At 39.2% G+C, this 23,592-nt stretch overlaps 2 protein-coding genes across 3 annotated transcripts in view; both read left to right on the top strand.

Moving 5' to 3' along the window:
• The first annotated feature begins 2,301 nt into the window (after positions 1-2,301).
• On the top strand, positions 2,302-6,217 carry LOC101467659 (uncharacterized). Its single transcript, XM_004568474.3, has 3 exons — positions 2,302-2,536; positions 5,296-5,372; positions 5,620-6,217. Exons 1-3 carry the CDS (start codon positions 2,398-2,400, stop codon positions 5,890-5,892), a joined length of 489 nt encoding a protein of 162 aa, XP_004568531.2. The 5' UTR covers positions 2,302-2,397; the 3' UTR covers positions 5,893-6,217.
• Positions 6,218-11,742: 5,525 nt separating this feature from the next.
• The window catches only part of wwp1 (WW domain containing E3 ubiquitin protein ligase 1), a 29,707-nt gene continuing 17,857 nt past the window's right edge, over positions 11,743-23,592 (top strand). The window contains exons 1-8 of one of the 2 annotated variants that reach the window (XM_076887962.1): positions 11,743-11,952; positions 15,555-15,666; positions 16,864-16,920; positions 17,582-17,673; positions 17,895-18,036; positions 19,410-19,534; positions 19,875-20,051; positions 20,223-20,295. In XM_076887962.1, coding sequence (XP_076744077.1) covers positions 17,604-17,673; positions 17,895-18,036; positions 19,410-19,534; positions 19,875-20,051; positions 20,223-20,295 — 587 coding nt within the window. In that variant the 5' untranslated portion in view covers positions 11,743-11,952; positions 15,555-15,666; positions 16,864-16,920; positions 17,582-17,603. The remainder of the gene's footprint in view (positions 11,953-15,554; positions 15,667-16,863; positions 16,921-17,581; positions 17,674-17,894; positions 18,037-19,409; positions 19,535-19,874; positions 20,052-20,222; positions 20,296-23,592) is intronic. The other variant, XM_004568475.4, reaches the window with a different exon arrangement.

The following is a 23,592-nucleotide window of genomic DNA, read 5'->3' as shown; positions in this document are numbered from 1 at the left end:
AAGTGACATGCTCTGGTGATTAATACACGAGTAGGACTTCCGCTCACGTGTTACCGTTTAGCCTCAATTCGGTTTTAAGTTTGAATGCTCATAGTGACGTGAAATAATAATTCCTCTCAAATAGGTTAAAGCAAAAGTATTGAGGCCGTTTTGAAAATGTAAGGAGTGGAAAGTACAGATATTTGTTTAAAGTTAGGCGTGAAAGTTAAAAGTTGTCAGAAAAAAAACAACTCAAGTAAAGATACCTGAAAATTCTACAAAGTACTATTACTTCGTTACGTCCCACCTCTGATGGTGTTGAATAGTGGAACAAAATCTACTTCTCTGCCTCTGTAATTCATCAGTTTTAACTAGATCCCAACACCACTGGCTGAAACCACAGAGCTTCCTCCATGTTTTACAAATGGTTGTAGACACTCGCCACAACTTCTGACCTCCTCTTTTCATACGACAATTTTTTGAACCAGAAATGTTTCATTGGGATTCATTACTCCATCAGACCTGTTGCCACCAATTTTCAGTCCAGTTCTTGTGTACCTTTACGTACCACAGCTAGTAACAAAATGCCTAAAGACACAATTTAAAATCATGCTTTGCTAAGTTGAGCTGTTATTTGTAGACACAGCATTGGTTCATACACTCAGTGCCTTTTTATGCTTGAACAATTCATGAGTCAGTGTTAAATGGCTTGCAAACAATAACATCAAGAACCTGTACCTGACCATTGTCAGAGGGAAATGATCAGGTACAAGGACTGAACTAAAAATGAGTGAAAGAGCAGCCAAAGAGCCAAGGAAAAAACTGAAACAGCTCCAGAAACCCTGGAGGAAAAAAGAGAATCTGGCTACCAGGAAAAACAATACAGAGAAATGAAGGGTGTCTTAAGAACTGCACAGTCCTGTCAATCATCTTGCATAAGAGTCAAGAATTATCTGCTTAAGCAACTCCAAAAGAGACAAACTGTCATGGAAACTCAAAACATTTAGGTAAGTATGTTTTTTTTTTAAGATCTGCTTGATTGATTGATTTCTTTGAACTCTTGAGCTCATAATGTGCTCAAGTTGAAATATCTTTGCTCGCTATACAACTCAGCACAAACTGCAACAGAACTGTGAGCATCGATTACCTATTAGAAGATAATCAGTTGCAGGATCTCCCCACAGACCTTTCAGAGCTCGGAGGCCACGGTTTTTAAGGGGAGGGGTTGGTGATTGAATGGATTTTAAGCAACAATAGAGTCTCTCTGATAATAAAACGCTTTATCAGACTCATTATTCACCAAGTCAAAGATTTTATTGTGGCTGTATTAACATGTGGATGCCAGATGAAGCTCTTATTATGTACATGAGACTGAAAATGTAGCTCTTGTGTCTTATAAATGTATCCATGGGTTTAACGCTTTCTTTATAACCAGCGGGCACACAGGGAGTATAAGTCACAAAGTACAGCTAAATATATATTTTGATAAAGTCCTGACCAAGAATCCCCACCAAGCAGACAAACACATATCTACTGCAGCTATATAAGAGTGCAATGTGGAGCTTAAGGCCAAGCTGCTGCCTTTCATTTCTGACTCGCTTTGTCAGCATGGAAAGGAGATATTGTTACATGTCCTTTAAATCCGCTGCCAATCATTTTAAACACGTTTCAAATTAAAAGCTTCTTTGATATTATGACTGAACTTTCTTCCTTCGTGAAGTGTTGTTGTATAATAATTGAATGTCACGTACAGTTTGCAGGTTTCCGTCGTGTGTGCTTTCTTCAACCTACAAAAGGCAAGGTTCACTGAAGAAGTTTGAACTTTTTATATCCTCGTTCATGTCTCAAGGCTTCAGGGGAAGGCAACAGGAATACAATTAGATAAATTCCACATGGACAAAGTTATCACATAAAAACATCCGTCACAGGTTGCCAGTCTGTGTTCTGTCTCACAGCTTAATCATGTTCTCTAAATTCAGCTCTTGGACTTCAGATAAAATCCAAATAAAGACACACTAGTAACTTCTTTCAGATTATTAGGAACAACATTTCATCCTGTTACATGTGCATGAATAAATCTGCTCTCTTTATGTTGTGAAGTGGCTAATAAATGTTTTTTCTATTTGCGTAAGAGCCGTTATCTTATTTATTTTTTTATATAAAGGCAGAACAAATCTATTTGTTTAAAGTGAATAAAGGGACTCCGTCGGTCACTGTGGTTTGAAGGCGCTGAGACAAAGTGGGGTGTGTACCATGCGTGTGTGAGCCTGCCTCCTTAATATATTAAAGTTGGAGAGGAGTGAGAAGCGGACACAGAGAACAGGCCAGCCAAGTAACAGGTTGGGTTTGAAGGCTTCAGCTGGCATCGCAACACAAGGAAGGCCTTTCCCGTCAGGGGTCCTGTGTGTCAAGAGGGAGATGAAGCTTAGAGTCGGGATGAAGCTGGCACTGCTGTGTCTGTGCATTGTGCAGCTGGCCTTCGGAAGTCGTCGAATCAACGACCGTGAAGCCGCTGCCCGCGGGGATGTGCCGCTGAGGAAGGCCTCTCATGGCACAGGTGAGTGTGTGGGATAACACTTTATAATTTACCACGAGGTCGCTGCTGGTTTACAAGCCAGCAGAAACAGCAGACTGTAATAATGGCTGGACCTCATTAAAGTAATAACCGATAACTTCGTTTTTGGCTATTATAAAAATAAAAAATAATAACACAAAATAAATAAAATGTATTTATTTAAAAAGAATTGCACAAGTCTGCTGTATAGGGTGAGGGACAAAAAGTATAGTAGGACTGACGTAATACCACCTTAAGTGGCCACCTTTATATCACGCTGCTGTTGTGCGCTTAAACAGTCTCAGAGTAAAGCTGGGGGTGGTTTAAATGTGATTTGTCAGGATGAATTGATAAGAAAAAAAAATGGCGTTGCTGAAATTAACCTGCAGTCTCACATAATGTGAGGATTAGTGTGAGTCCTGGGAGTGCTTAGAGGATATGGGACAGCTGCTGGGTTCATTTTGATGTCACATTTGTGACAAAAATGTGTTACAAATGGTGGTGAGACACCAAGTTTCATGAACAGAACAGAACATTTGTGTCTTTCTATCTTTTTGGCTGTGTTCATCCCTGAAGTCAAAACAGCCTTTAGTAAAGTAGAGGTGGGGAATAAATTTTCCCAGTGGCCCACGTGAGAAACCGGGGCCTTTATAAACTTATAAAGAGATAAAAAAATGAATATTGAGCAAAACTGAGTTCAGCTGATTGATGTGGCCCTCAGATACCGGAAAGTTCTACTTGAGCACAGAAGTATGTGTACTTCGTTACCTCCCACCTCTGATGGTATTGCACAGTGAAACAAATAGTACTTTCATTTGATTCCCCATTGGGAAAATGAATTGCACATGCCTGCTTTAAAGGCTGTAAAAAGCACTCACTTTATATGTGTCTTGATCTCCGAGCCATTATCCTCTGTAAACGACACCTTGGTATATGAAATGGCTCTGAATACGCTATCCTACACACAGTGCGATCAAACCTTTACCCACCACCACTTCTGTGCTGTATTTCCACACACTCCAAAGCTGACTGTAAAAATTCAATTGTCTGCACATAGTTAAAGCAGCAAAGAGCATGACAAGCATATTTAGTAGCAGTGGGGACGTGTCACTTTCTGATATATCACTTAGGTCAGATTTACAAGTGTTTAAAGTTAGAGTATTTGAGTTCGCTATCTTTTTTATTGTGACTGATTTATGTGCGTTCAGATTTACTGCTGTGTAATTTTAGCAAAGTTAGACAAGTCTTACTGTTAACTGCAGAAGTGCGCTCTGCTAGGATTACAGTCGGGGATCAAAGCACCACCAAACGTTTTCCACTTAAAGAGTTTAAAGGGTGTTTAAAACGTCAGGCATCTCCCATGATTCATCAGCACAACATGAGCCGCAGAGGAGGAGGCCCACTCCTCGTAGCGCATAACGGTACAGCTGGCATCACCTATGAAAGCGTATATCAACATGACAACACTTTATGGGAGTCTTCAATAATAATAACAATAATATTAATCTTATTTGTGCAATTTCCTGCTGATTGATCAAGTTTTAATATCAAGTGGTTAAAGCATTTTGTTTTTGGGGGGTTATACATTTTACATCCGTGTTATTATTCATGTTATTAAAACATAAATCAGGATTTCACATAAGAAGGGGAAGACACGCGGCAGTAAAAGCTCCGGGCACCTCTATCACCTGTCTAGAACTGACAGCTTGTGGGCGAATAAATCACCTTGTCAGTCTCAGAGTGTGCTGCTAAGCAGGGTGTGAGGTTGCTGCGGCTGCTTATCTATAGAGATCCACCAGTGTCTAGGCAAATCTTGTCTCATCTATTTGAGGAGTGATTTATTACTGCCATAAAATTATATGAGCTGCAAATTGAGAGTTGACCTGTCTCTATAGCAGTATACATTCATGCACTGTCATATACCCCTGGTGTGAACCGTTTTACATTTTTTCAGCAGTCTCAGATATGTGACCTCGGGCCTATGTCACTAAATGTTTTCAGTTACAGTTTTGGAGGAATTTATGGGCCTGCCTGCTCAGCTCTTGGGTATCCAGATATCTCGTGCGTGTGTGTCTAATTAAATAAATCGGAGATGATTTGCAGCTCTTTAGTGGGAAAAAGATTTAGACGTCTAACTTAGAGGATCACATTGAGGCCCTCTGGTGGCCAAAGAGGTGACAAATTACATGGATTAAAACAAATTTACAGAATATTTTTTATCTCATATGATATTAATAAAACCAGATTTATTTTCTATGTTGATATATTTTTTCCCGAGGTGCCCTAATCCTCATCTGTAGCTTTGCCGTTAATAAGTTATAGAACAGAACAGTAACTTTGCTGCGCCAGTGCTTCGTGACTTAAACAAATTATTATAAAAATGCACTTTGTGTGACATGAAACAAACTCTAGAAGTTGTACTTTCATTTATGTGCGTACATTTTGATTCTGTTGTATTATTTTACTCTTTTCTGAACAAAAAACTTGCCTTTTCCTGATTCAGAACTTTAAAAAATCAACAATTTAAAGAAACGTTTGTTGATCAGAGTTCATCATCAAGTCAGTTAAACTTTGGGGATATTGATGTGTTGAGTTAAGTAGCAGAGGGGCATTGTTCATCAGTTTTTGCTGATTTGGTGTTAAGGAAATTAACAACAGGTGCACTACAGGGGCAAAAATGAGACAACCCTCAAAACAGGAAAGTAAAGAGAAGGTTTGTTGATCTTCTTAAGTAAGAAAATAGTTTGATGTTGTTTCAACAGGGTCTACGAATGAAATCAGGGTGAGGCCTCTGTTTGCCAGGAGAGGACATTATGAACGACAGAGGATTCTTGTGCCAGTAAGTTCAAGATCTGTGCTGTTAATCTGTAAGTCTAACAAAACATATACATGTTCATGTTTTAGTCATACGTTATTTCAATCAATCCTTAAAATGGTCAAAAATGTTTAGCATTTACTGTGTGCTGTGGGTACCCACAGTCAAAGCTTTCAGTCTTTGGAGGCAGTATTACTATAAGGATCCAGAGGAGTCAGATGGCTTTTCTGATGCTCTCGCCATCTGTTTTGTTTTTCTCCCCACCTCACAGAAGCCCAGAGGCGGTCCTACTGCTCAAAATGAGATTTGTCCTCCTGCTAAAGTGAGGCCAAATCCTGTGAAGATCAAATGCTCCCAGCTCGCTCAAAGCTGTTTGCCTCAGTCCGGTTGCTGTGACTCGTGTGCAACATGCCACTGCCGCTTCTTCAATGCCATCTGCTTCTGTCGCAAGACAAAATCGCAATCTGAGAAAAACAGACAAAAGGAAACACCCCATCACATCACATCAGAGACGAAAAGTCCAACACACGCTACAGGCCATTGATCCTGCTACAGTGGTATCACACCAACCACTTCAATAGTGATAAAATGACAGGCACATGTCACAGTGCCAGCATCTTGAGTCAGTAAACAGATTTACTACAGTCTACATGACTTTGATACCTCGTATGAAAGGCAGCTGCTTCAACAAATTATTCATCCTAAACATTTATGTTAATGTGAATTTCTACAAATAACTTAGAATGCATATTATTTTGTTTGTAATATCAATTACATTGTTGTTGCATTTTACCTTTAAAAAACAGAGCCTGGTGAATGTATACATGTGTTATTGTTGGTGCCGGTTTTTTGGTAATATTAATACGAATATTACGTTCACAGAATTGCATGAGAAAGCTTTATCTGATTAAAGACTATTCATTTTTTAATCAAGTTTTCACAGTAATCGGTGAGTTATTTAACAACAAGGTTACAGCAGAAACTGAGAAAATGTTTTTACAACCATCTATTGTCCAGATGGTTGTGGAGAAAACCTAACATAGGACATGTAAGAAAGCTGTCCTTCAAAGTAAAACAGGAAGTAATCAAAGGAGACTCATACAGGTATGAATACTAACAGATTTTCAATCACAAAAAACTCTGAAAAAATAAAACAACACAAAAAATTAACTAATGCTCAAATATATTAACTAAGAATAAAAAACTAGAAAACTAAGCCTCACACAACGACACTGCTGTGATAGTTATCCTAAATTTGTGTCATATCCTGAATTTATCAATTTGCTTTCTCTACAATTTTTCATTTTTTATGTTTTTTATTTTTATTTTGCAGTCAGCCACGGCTTATACACCTAGAACAGGATTCAGTGATATGCATTCGGTTTAGGAATCCAGCAACCAGACCAGACAGACAGGCCGAAGTAGCTATTTAGCTACTATAGCTATTTATAGGCATATTAGAACAATGTTTGTAGCCCAGTTAAACAAATACTTCATCCCTGCTACAGAGGAGGGAGGAGCAGTTGGTAGCTTTCTGAAGCAGATGCACGGCCATGCAGTACTCTTCTTCCAAACCAGCCAACTGTATTGCCAACTGCCAATTAGGCAGTTTGTTTGCCATATTAGTGTCCTGCTGCTCAATGTACTCAAAGGAGAACCCGTCATTAGATCATTAACAGCAGGAAAAGCAAAAACATGAATGTTTCACACAATAAGAGCAGGAAAAACGATATTAACAGCAGCTTTCTGTAGGCATGTGGTCATTAGAATCAATAATTGCTCAGCAATTTCCCTTTCATGAAGGGAGATCACTGCATCATGGGGAGTTATGGGAGACAACTCCCCATGATGCAGTGCAACATGAGTTAGACTGTGTGGGTGAGTTGAAGGGACAGGAAGCAATTGCAGATAGGCAATATGTTTATAATATACAATTGCTATGGGTAACTATGCCTTTAGGAGCAAGGAGATAATATCTAACCCCAGAGCAGCTCAAGCTGATGGACGAGGCACAAAGTGATCAGTATTGGTTATTTACAGAATTCCTAGCTGGTCTCTTGATCAGCTGAATTTGATGAGCTGAAGTAACTTGTGGTCTTGTTCACAGACAGGCTGGAATAGCATCTGATGTAATCTCGCTGCTCTATTGGTCTGTTGTGATAAAGAAAGAGCTGAGCGTTAATGCAAAGCTGTCACATTACTAAACAATGCATTCCTACCCTCAACTATAGCCACAAACTACAGATACTACCAGAAAGAATATAATCTTGGATACAATGTACAGAAATGAACTTCCTCTGAAGGGTATCTCGTTCACGGTTAGAGAGAGGACAAAGATTTTGGTTAATTGTGAGGGGCTCAGAGCTGCTGTACCTCCACATTTCAAAGAGCCAGTTGATGTGGTTCAGATATCAGACCAGGATGTCTGGACTATCTATATACTATACACTGGAGCGATTATGTGTCTCCCTCGTGAAGAGGTGTAGATGGTGGCTAGGGGGAGGGTCTGGGTATCTGTGCTTAGATCCAGAGAAGTAACAGAGGATGAAGATGGATGGATGGATGGATGGATGGATGGATGGATGGATGGATGGATGGATGGATGGATGGATGATATCTGATATCCCTTCAAAAATCACATTCACATTATCAATAGAAACACAGATCCACTGCCATAAATGCCCATGCCATAAGTTCACCAGATGATATGAAAGTTAATGTGGTATGCTGCAGATCATGAGTTGTTTCCCTCTGTCTCTGTGCTTTGCTTCTCCTGCCATTCTGCTACAAGTTAAGCTGTTTTTCTTCTGTACAAATATTTTTTGTCCAAACTGTGCACTCATTTAGATGTTTTCTGACAAAGGTCAAACTGTCCTTCTTGAGTGTAACCAGGCGTTTGCACTTTGTGATAAATCCTATACATATCTCCAATCATGAAATTGCCTCTTGATTGTAGATCAAGTTTTCTTAGATTGCTTAGCTTACCCTGTCAAGTTCACATGGGTTCACCTTTTCTGGAACTGCATATTTTGTTGTCTGTTGAAAATAAGTGCAGTGGCGTGCATCCAGGAACATTTCCATGTTCTGAGGAATTATTTATTTCATTATTTTTGTGGGCCCAGTATAACAATTTCCCAAACTATTACACGTGTGAAGTTTTTGTGCCTTTGTGGCACCGCTGTGCTCTTTTAGTGATAATGTGTGTAATGACAGTAGACTGACTAAATGCATTAAAAAATTTACATTAATCAAATTTTAAGAGTGTAAAACCTTTTTTTAAAAGACTTCACTTTTTATTAACAGTTGTGTAAATGTATGATTCATTCAAGTTTTAAGACTGCAGTTGTTCTTGTCCATCCATCCATCCATCCATCTTCATCCGCTTTATCCGAGGCCGGGTCGCGGGGGCAGCAGCCTAAGCAGAGAGGCCCAGACCTCCCTTTCCCCAGCCACCTCCTCCAGCTTATCCGGGGGAACACCAAGGCGTTCCCAGGCCAGCCGAGAGATATAATCTCTCCAGCGTGTCCTGGGTCTGCCCCGGGGCCTCCTCCCGGTGGGACATGGCCGGAACACCTCACCCAGGAGGCGCCCAGGAGGCATCCTTGTCAGATGCCCGAACCAACTCAGCTGGCTCCTTTCGATGTTGTTGACTAAAAGTCATTTTTTAAATAGGTTAGACAGTGATTTTACTCACTGAGCCATTTGCGATATTTTTTCTATGTATTTCATTTAAACTGACGTACTCACCTGCAAATAATTCATGCAAGGTTACAGAGTTTTCTGTGGCCTGATCTCTGGCCTCTAGCTCACCAACAAATGAGGGTCACAAATGTAGTAACCCTGGAAGGTTTTGGACCTGTCATTGTAATAAGTCTCCATTATTTTTTGCAGACTGAGATGAGCTGTTCGCTTGAGAGATGGATGTGTGATGATGACAGCTCTGATGATTCTCAGTCCATCATAACATCATTTATTCAGTTTAAATGTCATCCACACCAGGAGTCCAGCATGCACCATACCAGGACCACACAATTTAATAACAGTGTCATCAATTACATCTGCACTCTTCCTGGAATTACACCCATCTGCCTGCCACAGAACCACAGTTTTTATCTCAGGATTATTTGTTAGTTAGTCAATCATTTTAAGCTCAAAAGCATCCCCTTGACTCAAATGCTATTCTAAATTAGGAAATAGATAATTAGGATTTTTACTTCCATGTGCCTACTAACAAAAAACAGTACAGACTGAGGTTTATTATAATAGTTGATCAATAATACTGGGCGACCACCAACACAATATCATCTTTAATAATAATTCTGAAAACTGATAAAAGTTGTTTGGCAAAAAAAACCACACCCCTTCAGGTTCATGTCCTCCAAATACTTCCCTAAAAAAGAAATTGTAAAAACTTAAACATTGAGACGTATTTTTTAATTCAAACTTTTATTTTTAGCCAAATGAAGAATCTTTTTTCCAAAAGTAACTTCACCACTAATTTGGGTCCTGTATCTTTATTTTAATTCATGTCTACATTTTGGAGTTCAAGGCTTTCAAAACTTCCTTTTACCATAATTTTAAAGGCAGCCTTGCTTTAATTTGCTTTAAAATGTTAATATTGACTACATTATTTGACATTATTTGCGCAAATTAACAGTTGTAATCTTTGGTATAGACAAAAGGCAACAGATCTTAGGAGAAGACCTGTTATTAAGTGTATTAAGCAGGGTGCTGAGATCTGTCGTCGTTTTAGGTTTGGAGTCAATTCTGCATCATATCAAAAGGGGAATAGTCAATTTAAATCCCAAGAAAACTTTCACAAATCTTGTAACAAATGTTCTTAAGAAGAGTCTGAAAATTTGAAATCAGAGACTCCAAGACAAGTGCACATACCAACTAGTTAAACCCACAGAATACTTTTACAGCTACTCAAATTTCTGTTGGATAACAAAGCTTTTTAAAAGCCCAGTTTACCATCTGTATCTGTGGACTGTTCAAAGTGGGTAACTTCGATACACAAACATAACTGACAAAAGCTTTTATGATTCTTGTATGTGCATTTTGTGTTATCTACCCTGTGAGCTGTTGTTCCTGTATAATGACTGTAAGCTTTTCTGAATTTTATTTCATTTTATTGTATTTTATTTTTACTTTTTTGTGCTCCAAACATTTAGTAAAAAAGAGACCTCAATCCCACGAGACGTCCCATTCAACAACCATTACCTCTATGTAAAAGATTACCAGAAACTTTTGATTTTTCCAGACAATTTAATGTAATATTCATTACTATAAGATTTTTTAAATCATCAACCACACACATGAAAAAGAGCAGCAGATCCTCTGAAAACAACACCAGCAAGGGTCTGAAATGTGTCTGTATGTTTCTCTTTAATATGTGGAAAATAAAGTGTTAAATATAAGTCACTGCAGTATTTTTGTTTTGTTTTGTTTTTTACAAAATAAAGCTGGCTCCAAAATCTGGATGTACTCTGTATTTTAAAATGATAAAAAATAAGCATCAGGACACACTGGCAGGAAGAACTAGGCACTGAGCATGTGTGGGGGAAATGTTTCTTCATTGAGGTTTTTAATTTGGAGTGCCCCTTTGCCCCTCTTAAAGCATTATTTGGGGTGGTAGACTCAAGCAGGTTATACATCATGAAGAAGCTCTATCCACAGTGTTTGCAGGAAAAATTCTGCTCCAGTCTAGGAAATCTGAGACAAACCCATTGTTTGATAAGTGGCTGAAAGAATTAGGAAATTTGCTACACCTGGGGAAAAATATGGAAAGTTAGATACAGTATATCAGACAAAATGAGTCTCTTTCAGAAAATCTAGAATCACAAGTTGAAATCAATCTCTAATGGTCTTACAGATCAACAACAAGGCAGGTAAGTAAAGTGAACACTAGTAACACATAAAATCATATATTTTTTCTTCTTTCTTCTAAATATTTGTATTTTCTAAACCTTTAAAACTACAAATATATTTTTAAAAAGTATCAGGTAATAAGAGGTTACATTACATCAACATATTCAGTTACGACAAATCGGCCTAGTTTTCTTTCCTAATGTATCGGTGCCCGCAAGATTTATCGGGGACCTGTGTAGGGACGCACACCCCCTACACTATTTCTCTGGTAAAATTGGTTAAGTAAACGGGACTTTCAGTCAACAATGCTTACAACGTTCAGTAACGTGAAACGTAAAAATAAAGAAATTTTGAGATTAAACAAAGAAAGAGTGTTTTAAAAGGAAAAACAAAAGTTTGGATTTTATTAATAAATTGGATAATGACGGACCGAATACTTTAGTTAAGGGTTTCCGTTTAGACTACATAAAAGTAATAAATGTGCAGTGTATAGCAGTAAGCCTGTTTCGTGTTCCGACTTATTACACAGCAGTATTACCCCTTTTCCACTAGTATCTACTGGGGTGGCGCGCCTGTCGCCCGTGTGTTTTGCTAGTCATAGGCTTCTGTACAGAGATGGCAAGAGAGCCTTAGCAGACTGAGGGGCCTGCTCGGCTAAGGATTTTACTGACACCGTTGCGTTAGCACACAGCCAAGACACAGAGTGTAGGAAAGTAGAGGAACAGCGAGCAAGGTAAAACACCCCTGCTAATGTCACTTAAAGCATTTAGAAAGACTTTCTCCGAGTGTTTAAATAGTATTTCTTGATAAGCCTGTATTTTATATGCAGCCGAACTGGCTAGCTTTGTGATGGCGGACAATTAGCCAAGATGCTAAGTAAGTTAGTCAGATAGCCGGCTAGCGAGCAGCTAACTTGGCTCACCTAGCTAGCGTCTGCTGTAACGTTATAACAATATGCAGATGTAGATTAAGCAAACACGCTACATTTTTAGTTATGTGCCCATTATCACCCTTTGGTTTGTCAGATGGATATTCTACACACAGTAGAAAGGATAGTCACCTAGCGTTAAGCTACTTTCACAAGACTAAAATTGTTTTGCTTTTTTATCTGTAGCTAGCTGGCTACCTTATTGATAGCTAGCTGTGTAGCTTTAGTTACAGACTAGTACTACTACACATTTAAAGGTTGTCACCGGGAGTATCTGCACATATTGTACGTATGTGTGTTGTAAATAGATTTAGGAGGTTAAGTGTCCGAAGGCCAGTAGCTGCCTATTAAGTTACACTTTGTAAGCTAATGCTAGCAGTCAGTAGATTACCCCAAAGTTAGCCGCTGTTCGGTAACTGTACCGGAGTTTGTGTGTTATGATCAGTATTTAATATGTAAATTAAGCATTGCTAGCGTATGGCCTGCGAATTGTGCCTAAGTGGAATCAATCTTCTGCTTTATTACCCATTGATCCATGTGACTGATTACTAAAGATTTTCTCATGAAAGGAAACGATGTGTTACTCTTTAACTTTTAAACGTGTTGACATTTCTAGTCTGGGTGTTTCTCGGGTCGTAGACAGTGCTTAACACAGGTGAATGTGAGCTTGAGCCACAGCTGTTTATTTCAGTGTTGCTCCAACTTGAGTTATCCTATGAATAGTGAGCATAACATGTAACACTTTCAGGGTCTCTAGCTTTAAAGACGAAATTCTGAGCAGAGACAAAGTAAGAGAGACCATATTTATGTGGGCTCCGCTAACACCTGATGAGAATCCCTGTCAGTACTGATTAGGCCTAGTTGCCTTACATTTCCCTTTTCTGGACAGGCTTGGTCTCAGAGAAATGGTCTTTCATGGCTGTGTTTGTTTGAGTGGCTGATGCAGGTTTATGTTTATACAGTATCTGCTATTGTATTTCAGGATTCTTAGTGTCTTGCTGTCTCTCTGTCATGAACAGTGGTTTAGTATTTGGGCTATCACATGCTGTGTATGCTAGTGCCACATTGGAAGGAAATTACTTAGAGAAAAGTGTCTTATTTGTCTGCTGGCTCTAAAATATGCTTGTTTTTGTGCTCTCACTCACTTGCAAAGACACTGAACTTTTGAAAAGCAGGAAAGCAGCTGTGGGTGAAATTAGGAGTTGTAGCCTGCTACCATTGTGTAAAGCTTGTGTGTTTTGCCCATGTGAGAATCTTTTTTTTTAAAGTCTGGCAAAATAAAAGAGAGGTGGACTAAAAAAAAAGCTTTTACGGTATGGGGTAGTGTAAGAATAATCACAGTCTCGTTATTTTGGATAAAGATGAGATTTACTGTATTTGTCTTAAAGTTAGGAAATTCCTGCCACATTAGTTAAAAATAAAAATAAACAGAACAAACATAAAAATAACCCAAGTAAGTAATAAATTAAAAAATAACCATGTCAGTCGGTGTCAGGTTAAAAACAATAGGTATTCAGCATCAGGACTTTTAAACATTTAAATATACTTTATAAGCATCTATGCTTCATTCCTGCTCATGGTCTGCCCGGATGTGTTCTATAGACAGCTGTAGTACAGCGGGCATGTGTGTCTATGTATAAACTGTTATGTGCGTCATTAGGTCACAGGAAGACAGACAGTGCATTAGAACAGACAGCAAAGCTTGTTTGACAGGTGGTGTGAGAAAGGATTTGTCTTGGCTTTTTACACACAAAGGTGTACATTTAGAGAAACAAGGGAAGTTGTCTGCTGTCAAGCTGATTTTTTTTGTTAGCCAGACTCTCCTTTGAAACCTTTGGATTAAGCAGGAACATGATCAGACAATCTTCACAAAATACAAAATGCACGTCCAGCAGTAAGCATGTTACTCTTGTTTTGTAGGCAAATCTAACCTTGTGCTAACCCTGCTGGCAGCTAGCATATTAAAACGGATAAGTAGTCCTCGAGCAAAACAAAGAAAACTGAATTGAACCTAAGATTAAAGTTCCTGTGTTTTCTATGGTTCTATAGGGGTTTTTTAATAACTGAATTCATCTGGTGTTACCCAAGAATCCAGATCCTACAAATAAAGTATTAATTGTCCCCTAGACTTGCTGTTAAACCTCTCCAAGCAGGTATTGAACAGGTTCAAAACGGGTATCTTTAAACACCATAAGCCAAAGTCCTTGGGTGTGTATTAATTGGGCAATTAACAATTTTCAGATTGTCAATATCTCTGAGCTCTTAAAATGTTTAAGTTGTATTTCAGAAAACAAATTTAATTGCAATATTAAATCAGCTATTGAGTTATGATCCTCTTTCAACCCTGGTGATTAGGAGTCAAACACCGCTGTATAAATACCACTCTGTTTCCATATTTCTTGCTCAGAGATGCTGTTTAGTAGTAACCCTCACAGGTCCCACTTTAATCAATACCTGACATAACCCCTGACTTGGGCTGTATCTCAGGAGGTAGGGTAGGTCATCTACTGATCAGAAGGTTGGTGGTTCGATCCCTGGCTCCTCCCCTGCATGCCAAATGTCCTTGGGCAAGATATTAACCCCAAGTTGCTCTCCGATGCATCCATTGGATGTGTGTGAATGGTAGTTAGAAAGCACACAAGCACATGTTTGTGTGAATGTGGCATGTTGTACAGAGTGCTCTGAGTACTCAGAGAGAGCTATATAAGATATATATATATATATATATATATATATATATATATATATATATATGTGTGTGAATTAAGAGAATAGAATTGGCTTGCATGACTTTTAACTCATTCACTGCCATTGACGTCTATAGACGTCAATTGAAAAACTTACGTTGACCGCCATTGACGTCTATAGACGTCAGTTACGTTTTTCAATGGGAGGGGGCAGGTGTGGGATTTGAAGGGGAAGGTGACTGGAAAGGCAGAAAAACCCCAAGGGCACCTTACAACACCGACCCTGATAGCAGGCTAGATGGTGACCTAGGCAGGCACCAACTTGAAAAACTGAAGCCCACCAGCAGTAAAAGTAGACCTGCAAGGAGGTGCAGGGTTTGCGCACGTAAGGGATTGCGCAGTGAGACAAAAATGTGGTGCAAGTCTTGTTGTGTGCCCTTGCATCCCGGAAAGTGTTATAATGATTACCACACAAAAGTGAATTATTCATTGTGAATAAATGTTTCACTATGTACATTTTATTTTTTCATATATTTGTAAATAAATTGTTTTGATAAAACATAACCTTTCTCAGTGTTATTTCTGTTTTATAGAAGTGAAAAACTATTTTATATGTTAGAGGTGTCACAAAGCAAGAAATATTAGTGTCAAAGGCACTTTTCTGCTTGAAATGTATTTTTCACAAAAAGCTCGTTTTCTCCCTTTTTTTGGTCAAAACAGGCATTTTTGGTGGAACCCACCTCTCTTCTACAGCTGATTACTAAAGAATGGAAAATGGTAGAAACAAGCTTTTTTTTTTTGGATGAAAGAAGAGAGTCTGTTCTTCATTTTGGTAGGTTCAGTGTTTATATGCTCATAACACACAGTTTTCTGTGGCTCTTCAAAAATGAGTAAAAATGCTCAAAAACCCTGGCAGTGGGGAGTTACCTGATTTGAAAATGGCTGGCAGTGAATGAGTTAAAGTAGTCATTGTAAACCACACATGATATGAAAAGCTGATGACTAGTTGATGACTTGGAAGAATGGTTGAATTTCCTCATATACTTATTTAGTATATTTTTCCCATCTGACTGAGGCTGTAATAGGTTGTGGATTTGCTCTGTGTTACTTGATGGATGCTGTCTTTTGCAAGAAGCTGTGTCTGACTAATGTGCTGACAGTGGTTTAGTGTCCAGAAGCCTTAACATCAGTTGACTCTTCACTAAGCCCCACACGAGCATTATAACTATGGATGGGAGGCTTGTCAGGCCTTTGGAAATGTTGCAGTAACTAAAGTAAATTGTTAGTGGTTGCCACAGATTTGAATTGTATTTGTGGCACACTAAAAATTTATAAGGTGCTACTTGGAAAATGTTTTAAGTACCAACTATTTTGAGACAAATAAATAACAGAGCAGTATAATCAAATGCCTCTCCAGTGAGTCTCTCATCCTACTAGACTCCAACCAACCAGTCTTAATTTTTTTGGGCTGCTCTGCAACCTCAGTGAGCTGAAGGGTTCAGCTCACAGTGGGTCTCCAAGCAGAACAAAGACTCCCGTCTCCAGCTGCAGTCCAACGTGGAGTCTTGGAGTCTGTGTTTACATGATAAGACACTCTGGAGAAACAGCTTAGTGACAGTGGTCTCTGCAGTGATGTGGTCAGTGAGATGGCTGGTAAGAAAACATGAGCTGGGATGTGTGGGGGACCTGAACTTTCAAAATATGGGCAAGGGCATATCTGCTAGTTAACTGATTGCAGATGTAGTCATTGTCTTGTAACAATAAAGAAATAAAGCCAGAATGAGTTGCCAAATATACTTGAGCAGACATAAACGTGCTTAGATGGCCCACCCAAGTTACACAAGATACTCAGCTTTAGTTCTGTTAACCTGAAGCGCTTCAGCACTTAGTGTCCTTACAGTTTGATTATTGTGGTTGAAATAAATACATATCAAGTCGTAACTATATATTTGTTATCTTAATCAGGTCAGAGGTCAGACCTTTCTACCAGCTAAATCTTATCCTAAAAACCTGTGCTCTTCTGTTTCAGTGGCACCATGGGACACGGAGTAGGCTGAACCAGATGGTCTAGCAGCACACACCAGTTGTGAGTATACGTGATTTTTGTTTTTTTATTTTTCTGGAATTTCTGTGGAGAATTACAGTTATTGGGTACTATTCATATCTGAAGAGATAGAATAATATAAGAATAAAACTGTAACTCCATGTATAAAATAAATAATTCCAAACCATCAACATTTGTGTTTATCTGAAGCACTTTACACTCCACAGAAAGTAAAAGTTCTCCCAAATCTGTCCTGGTACTTCTGTGGCATAGCAAGAGAATGCTGTCTTGTATAATTTGAAGAGAAATATTCTCTTATTAAACCCTGGCCAAGTTTGAATTTTAGATTAGAGTATTTTAAAATTCATTTCCTGTTTCAAGTGTAGCCATAGTTGCAACTGCTTTTGACTCAACATTTCCCTGACTGTGCTGGATTTAAAAAAACAAAAAACAAACAAACTGCACGGGTAACATGGTCTCGCTTTCTCACTCTGGTGAAAGAGAATATAAAAGTGAAGGCTGCTTACAGAGGATGTTGATTAACTTTGAGGCGCTGTTAGCTGGTTAGACCTCAGTTACAAACCTGTCATTCACAATATGCAGCTTTTTTGATTTCTCTGTATTCTTATTGAGAAATATTGGCGCTCACGTTTCTTTTGTGAATTGACTCGGTCATTTGTGTGTAATGTTTGCGGGTTTAAAGGTTTTCCACTGTGGTGTATGACATGGCCACGGCCTCATCTAGAGCAGAGACTAGCCATAACCACAGAGGAACGTCACAACTCTATGCCATTGGTGAGTAAAACACTGTAGGCTACGATGTGTAAAAGTGTCAGTCGCCTCAGGGTGTTGCCACTCCCACAAAAAGCTTATGTTGAAGCACTCTGTGTACATTTTCTATGTGAATACTCATGTATCACACTTTATGACCTAAATGTCAGAGTTAGTGTCACTTTTTCTGCTGTAAATATAATGTAATTGAGTTTAAATGGTGTCTTTCATTTTCTCTCCATCAGTGTCCTGTGCCAAACTCAAGAGGAAGAAGAGTTCCCTGTTTGGGACTGCCATTTATGTGGAGGTGACAGCTGAGGGGGAGACGCGGCGCACTACAAAATCTCATAGCTCCTCCAATCCTAAATGGGACGAGAGGCTCACTTTGTAAGTGTGCTGTGTACAACTGGCTGACAGCGTTCAACAGGCTGTGTGTTGAAGCATGTCATTTTATTTAATGTCAGTGGCTGTTTCTTTCATCTTTATTTATTTAACAGCTAAGTTTGTGGAGACGAGACACGCGCACACACACACACACACACACACACACACACACAAACAAGCAAAAAGGTATGACGTTTCCAGAAGCTGTTCTGCAGTATTATGTGTTGACATTAAAAGCTGTTGACAGAGAGTTTCTGTGGTGCTTTGTTTTTTGTTTGGTTCAGCAGTCTTATACAGTATTTAATCCAAGAGTGGTTGTTGAATCTTATTAGGCAATCATAAGAGCAGGAGAACCCTCAGATGGCTGATTTTATAAGTATTAAACTAAGGGAAAAGTTGTATGATAATATACAAAACTCTTTGTATCATTTAAAAGCCCGCAGTTCTTTGAGTGGTCAGACTGGACTAGAAAAGTTCTGTAAATGGTGTTTTTTAATGGAGCCATCATCCTGAACATGGCAGACGTTTGCAGCTCTCTGGCTTCCGACTGGCTCAGCCATATGTCAGAAGCATGTCGTTGGAAATGCTAATTGGCTGGATGGGGTCATTATTGCTGACAAGACAGAGCGCTGCTTGTTTGTGGTCTCGTGTTTACACAATGGATGTTTTGCAAGCTGTTATGGGTGCTACACAAAGGCTTTAATATTCAGTGTTTTTCTTTAGGCTGATATTCAGAGACCTAAATGTAGTTACTGTGCTGCATAGTGTTCATTTTGAAGATGGAAATCAAAGGGTAGTGGTATCATGTGTGCTTGGTACATTGGTTACCCAGGATAAATAACAAGTTATTGGTGCTCTGAGGGGATGAAGGTGTTGAAAAATAGAGAAACTAGAAGAATGCAAAGCTTCAAAATATTTTTTTTTCTGTTTGTTGTTATACTTTCCTGAGGTGGGGAATAACTGTTGAGAGGGGGACCTGTTGAATCATAGTTACATGTCATATCAATTCAGTGTGTTCCCTTTGCTCGCCTTACCAATAAGTTTATTCACTGATTCACACACAAATGCTTTATAAAAGTTCTAGAGTTGCTCTTAAATCTCAGTGTATTTGAAATATAAGTCTGTGTGAGTATTGCAGAGCGTTTCAACAATAAGAGCCTTTTATTCCTTAGTTGAGTCATCCTAGAGTAAAAAGAAGATTAAAATACTGCCAGTTTTGTTTTTGTTTTTTTAACTTTAAAAAACTAAAAGTACAGTTTTAACTGCTGCTCTTCCTTTTTGTGATAGCATAAATCTATTTGAATTGTTTAAAAAGATTTTGGGGGGAATTTCAAGAATTACACATATTTTGTGCGTGTTTGTTTATGATTCTCTAGGAATGTAACTCCAAACACACAGGTGGATTTCAAAGTTTGGAGCCACCACACCCTGAAAGCAGATGCTCTGCTGGGCAAAGCCACGCTGGACCTCACTCGAACCTTGGAAGACCATGGCAGAAAATGTAACTTTTTTGTTACAGAAAGTAGCAAATGATACATGTGGAAAGTGTAGGTTGTAATTTGTCTAACTGTTTAGTAAATATACGGTTAGGACAGCATCAAAACAGGGTTTTTCCCAGCTCAAAAAATGTTTGTATTCAGGAGAAACCCAACAGAAAACCACTTCATTATGGATTGTTTAAATCAGGCTCACTAGTACTATGTGTTGCATGACCCCGATAATATCCTCCAAAGATGCAGAAGCATAGTGTCATGTAATTTTAGGGTTGTTTTTTTTTTTTTAAACGTTATTTGTAATTATTATTTGCTGTTTCTAATACTGTCCTTGCTTTGAATCCACAGTAGAGAATGTGAAGGAAGTGCTGAAGCTGAGTGCGGAGCAGAAGGGGGTGACAGTGCCCATGGGGGAGCTGACCGTGTACCTTGATGGACTCACTGTCACCGACCAGGAGGAACTGGCACCACTTACCAACGGCAATGCACCAAATGGCTCCAGTGAGCTCAGTGTTTATGTCAGGGGTGGGTGATTTATTTTCTTTTTTCTTTTTCTAAGGGAGAGGAGGGGCGGAGGGGTCTTTCATCTGTATTAACAGTATGTGAATGGATTGTGCATACAGATTGAGTTGAATGAATTCCCAGCATACATAATCCCGTTATCTCTAGGCTAACATTGGTTTCTTAAATCTTCAGAGGTCCAACAGAATGGTGACGCCATCCATGAAAACGGAGATTCATCTTCCTCATCCTCAAGGGCTGCCAACAGGTAAAACTGAAAAGGCAAACTAACCCTTTTTGGGACATTTTATGTTCGCTCGCATAGTTCCCCCCCCCCCCCCGCGCAAAGCAAATTTCTATCTACTTAAGAATTACTGCTTCAAACCAGGGAGCATGCTTATTCTCAAGTTAAAGAATGCTAACAGGCTGATAAGTGTGTTAGCCTTGTTTCAATGCAATAAGTTGTGCTGGAATACACGAAGCCATATTTTTCCATTGCTGTTTATACTCATGTCCTGTTTTTTGCTAGCCCCGTGAGGTCTGTGTCTTGTCTTTCTCTGTCTTGCTACTTCTCAGTTAAGACCGTCGTCCCCTTTGTGTTTTAATTTCTCACGCTAGCTGCTTGTGCCAGTCTTATCTGTCACAAGTGCCCTTCAGTGAGCTGTACTGGCTTCTATTGAAGAGCCACAAAAAAAAATACTCTTCACAGCAGATGGGGGGTGGTTATGAGGGTTGTGGCTGCTTGGCTCCTCTCTGCATTGCAGCTACTGAGAAGACTGCAAGACACAAACAGTAGGATATTTAAAGCTGTTTCCACTTCCTGGGAGTTCCAGAAATGTGCAAGTGCACAGACAGATTGCAAACACGGCCAGCCGAAGGACAATTGTGGCGGGCAGACATAATTTTCCCCATGTCATTGTTACCTAAACATTGAAACCCTAAACACACATCTTGAATGCAAGACAGTTAAAGCAGCAAATATATGCACATGAATCCATCTCTCTAAACAATAGTCTGTGAACAAATCCCCTTTAAACCTTTTAAGAAATGTATAAACAGGAATAAGCATAAAATAATGACTCATTTTGAAATCATTTTTACATAACATTAATAAACAAAGTGAGGATGCTCTGAGATGCCACAAGAAACTGTGCCTTAGTGCTTGCTTGAACTTTAAATGCTACTACATTAAATTTTCCCTAAATTGTTGTGAACATAAAATGTTTGTGTGTTTGAATAACTAAATAGTTGGAACCTATTAAAAACCCAACTTCATTGTGGTTTTACAAAGGTAGTTAGCAGTCTCGCAAACTGTATTGAATTTTTAGTTGCAGATAAACTGAGATTCTTGCATAGACGTATATGACATGTCACCCGCTGCTTTAACATCCTAGACAGTATAAAACATGGACGGAGCTTCTGGGTGGAAAAGTAAAGGTAATGTGGCTTAATTCTGTCTCTTGGTCACCAGGGCCCTATTTCAGGAAGCCGGTTTAGAAAACTCAGAGTGAAAAACGATACTCAGGGTTGAGTAACCCCGAACTGTCCAACTCGGAATATTCGGTTTCAGAAAGGCTGATAACAAGTAGTTCAATCAACGTGGAGTTGCTTTAACCCCAAGTTAAGCGCGCGCACGAGGATACATAAAGCCCTGATTAGTGGAGCACAGATTAAGCGAGTCACCATGGAGACGGAGGGAAAGAAGGCGCGGTCAATGTATTTTACAGCGCTTGAGGCCGAAATTCTGATGGCAGTATAGGGCTTTGGAGCGTGATGTCACGGGGGTGGGCGATAACATGCAAATTTTGCGGGACAAAAGTAACACAGCCTCAGCTACAAAAGAAAGGGAGCATGCATGGCAAAACATGGCCGACAGAGTCAATGCATGAGTGTTAATTTAAACATTGATCTAGGGATTTCCACCCATTTAACACTTATTTTATTATATTTTATTTTATTTTTTATTTCATACATTTTATTTTGTGATGTGATGTGAGCGCAGGTGCAACCCAACAGGCCCCAAATGTTCCTGGCAGCAAGTAAAAATGAAATATAAAAATATAGTCCAAAAAGGTAAGGTGTAATTGTATTATGAGCCATAGTGCTTGGTCTGTTTGTCCTATATAAATCAATTGCAGTTAGAGGCTACATTAATTTTCTTTCTGTAAGCACTTATTGAAATTATCTGAGCACATTACAAGTACATATTTGCTTACTCTGTATGCTCAAATGTGACCCGTTATAGCCAACAGAAAAAAAGCGGAGGCCTGAAAAACAGGTGGGGGTCCTCCACCACCACCACTCACAGAGGCTGAGCAGTTGGCTTCCACATTTGTGATAATGTTGGCAGCATCACATATGATCTTCACAGTGCAGAGAACACAAATTAGCATCCATTACTATAATGAAATAATTTGTTAGTTTGAAATGCTACAGGGAACTATGTACCTGTACATTAATGCTGTGGAAAGACTTCCTGTTCACATAGTCTCCTTCATTTACTGAAGGAGCAATGATTGGAATGTGAGTGCCATCTATACAGCCAATCACGCCTGGGAACCGTGAGAATAAATGTAAAATTTAAGTAGTAGTTCAAGTATCACCACATCATGAATTAAGTTTCGTTCATCCTGATACCTGCAATTTTGTGGCATCCCTCTTTGATAAATCTTGTGGGTCTGTGACCGGGGAACACCACAAACGAGTGCAGGAGACGTTTCAGTGCAACTGTAACATTCCTGACTGCCCGACAAACGGTAGCCTTGGAAACGTGCTCAGCGTCACCAATATTATACAGAAAGCTCCCGTTTGCAAAAAACCGAAGTGCGATACGAATAATATGTACAGAACTGAGAGGATGTCCGCGATGTGTCACATGAGCAATATTAGGCCTGAGGATGTTATTCAAATAAATTATAGATTGTGCTGAAAAACGGTAACGTTCACACAGGAAATCATCAGGAAATGATAAAATGTCCAAACGCGCTCTAATCACTCTCTCCCGGCGGAGAGCTCTGCGGAGAATTTGGGCTTCAACATCTACTGGCTCTTCAAGGAAGGGACACGCCATGTCTGACACTTCCTACAGTCAGGTTTCCGACAAAGAGGCGGAGAAAGTTAGGGTTAGTTGAAGTAAACCTGCTAGGGGGCAGGTTAGCTTCACGGAGTGTGTTGTCATAGTAACTCGCTCAGAATTAATCTAAACTCGCTTTGTGAAACTGAAAACCCAGAGTTTTCGTTAACTCAGGGTATACTTACTCAGATTTTGCTCTAAACCGGCTTCCTGAAATAGGGCCCAGGTAGTCGGGATGGCAAACGCATTTCCAGTCCTACAGAATGTTATGAAAAATGGCTTGCTGTCGTGACCTATGTACACAATTTCCTGCTATATTAATGGACTCGGTCATTTATTTATCCATTTATATGCTGAATAATAAATCTTGATCATGCAGTATTTCAAAATGCATTCATTATCCAGGGCATCTTCATTGCCTAATGACATGTGAATGATAAGCAAGTAGATTCACAGTTAGACCCGCCCCTGCTCATCACATCTGGGTTTTTG

The sequence above is a fragment of the Maylandia zebra genome, linkage group LG9, assembly GCF_041146795.1.
Source record: "Maylandia zebra isolate NMK-2024a linkage group LG9, Mzebra_GT3a, whole genome shotgun sequence".
NCBI lineage: Eukaryota > Metazoa > Chordata > Actinopteri > Cichliformes > Cichlidae > Maylandia > Maylandia zebra.
Note: the sequence above shows the minus strand (reverse complement) of the source record. Positions and strands in the feature narration are given on the sequence as shown.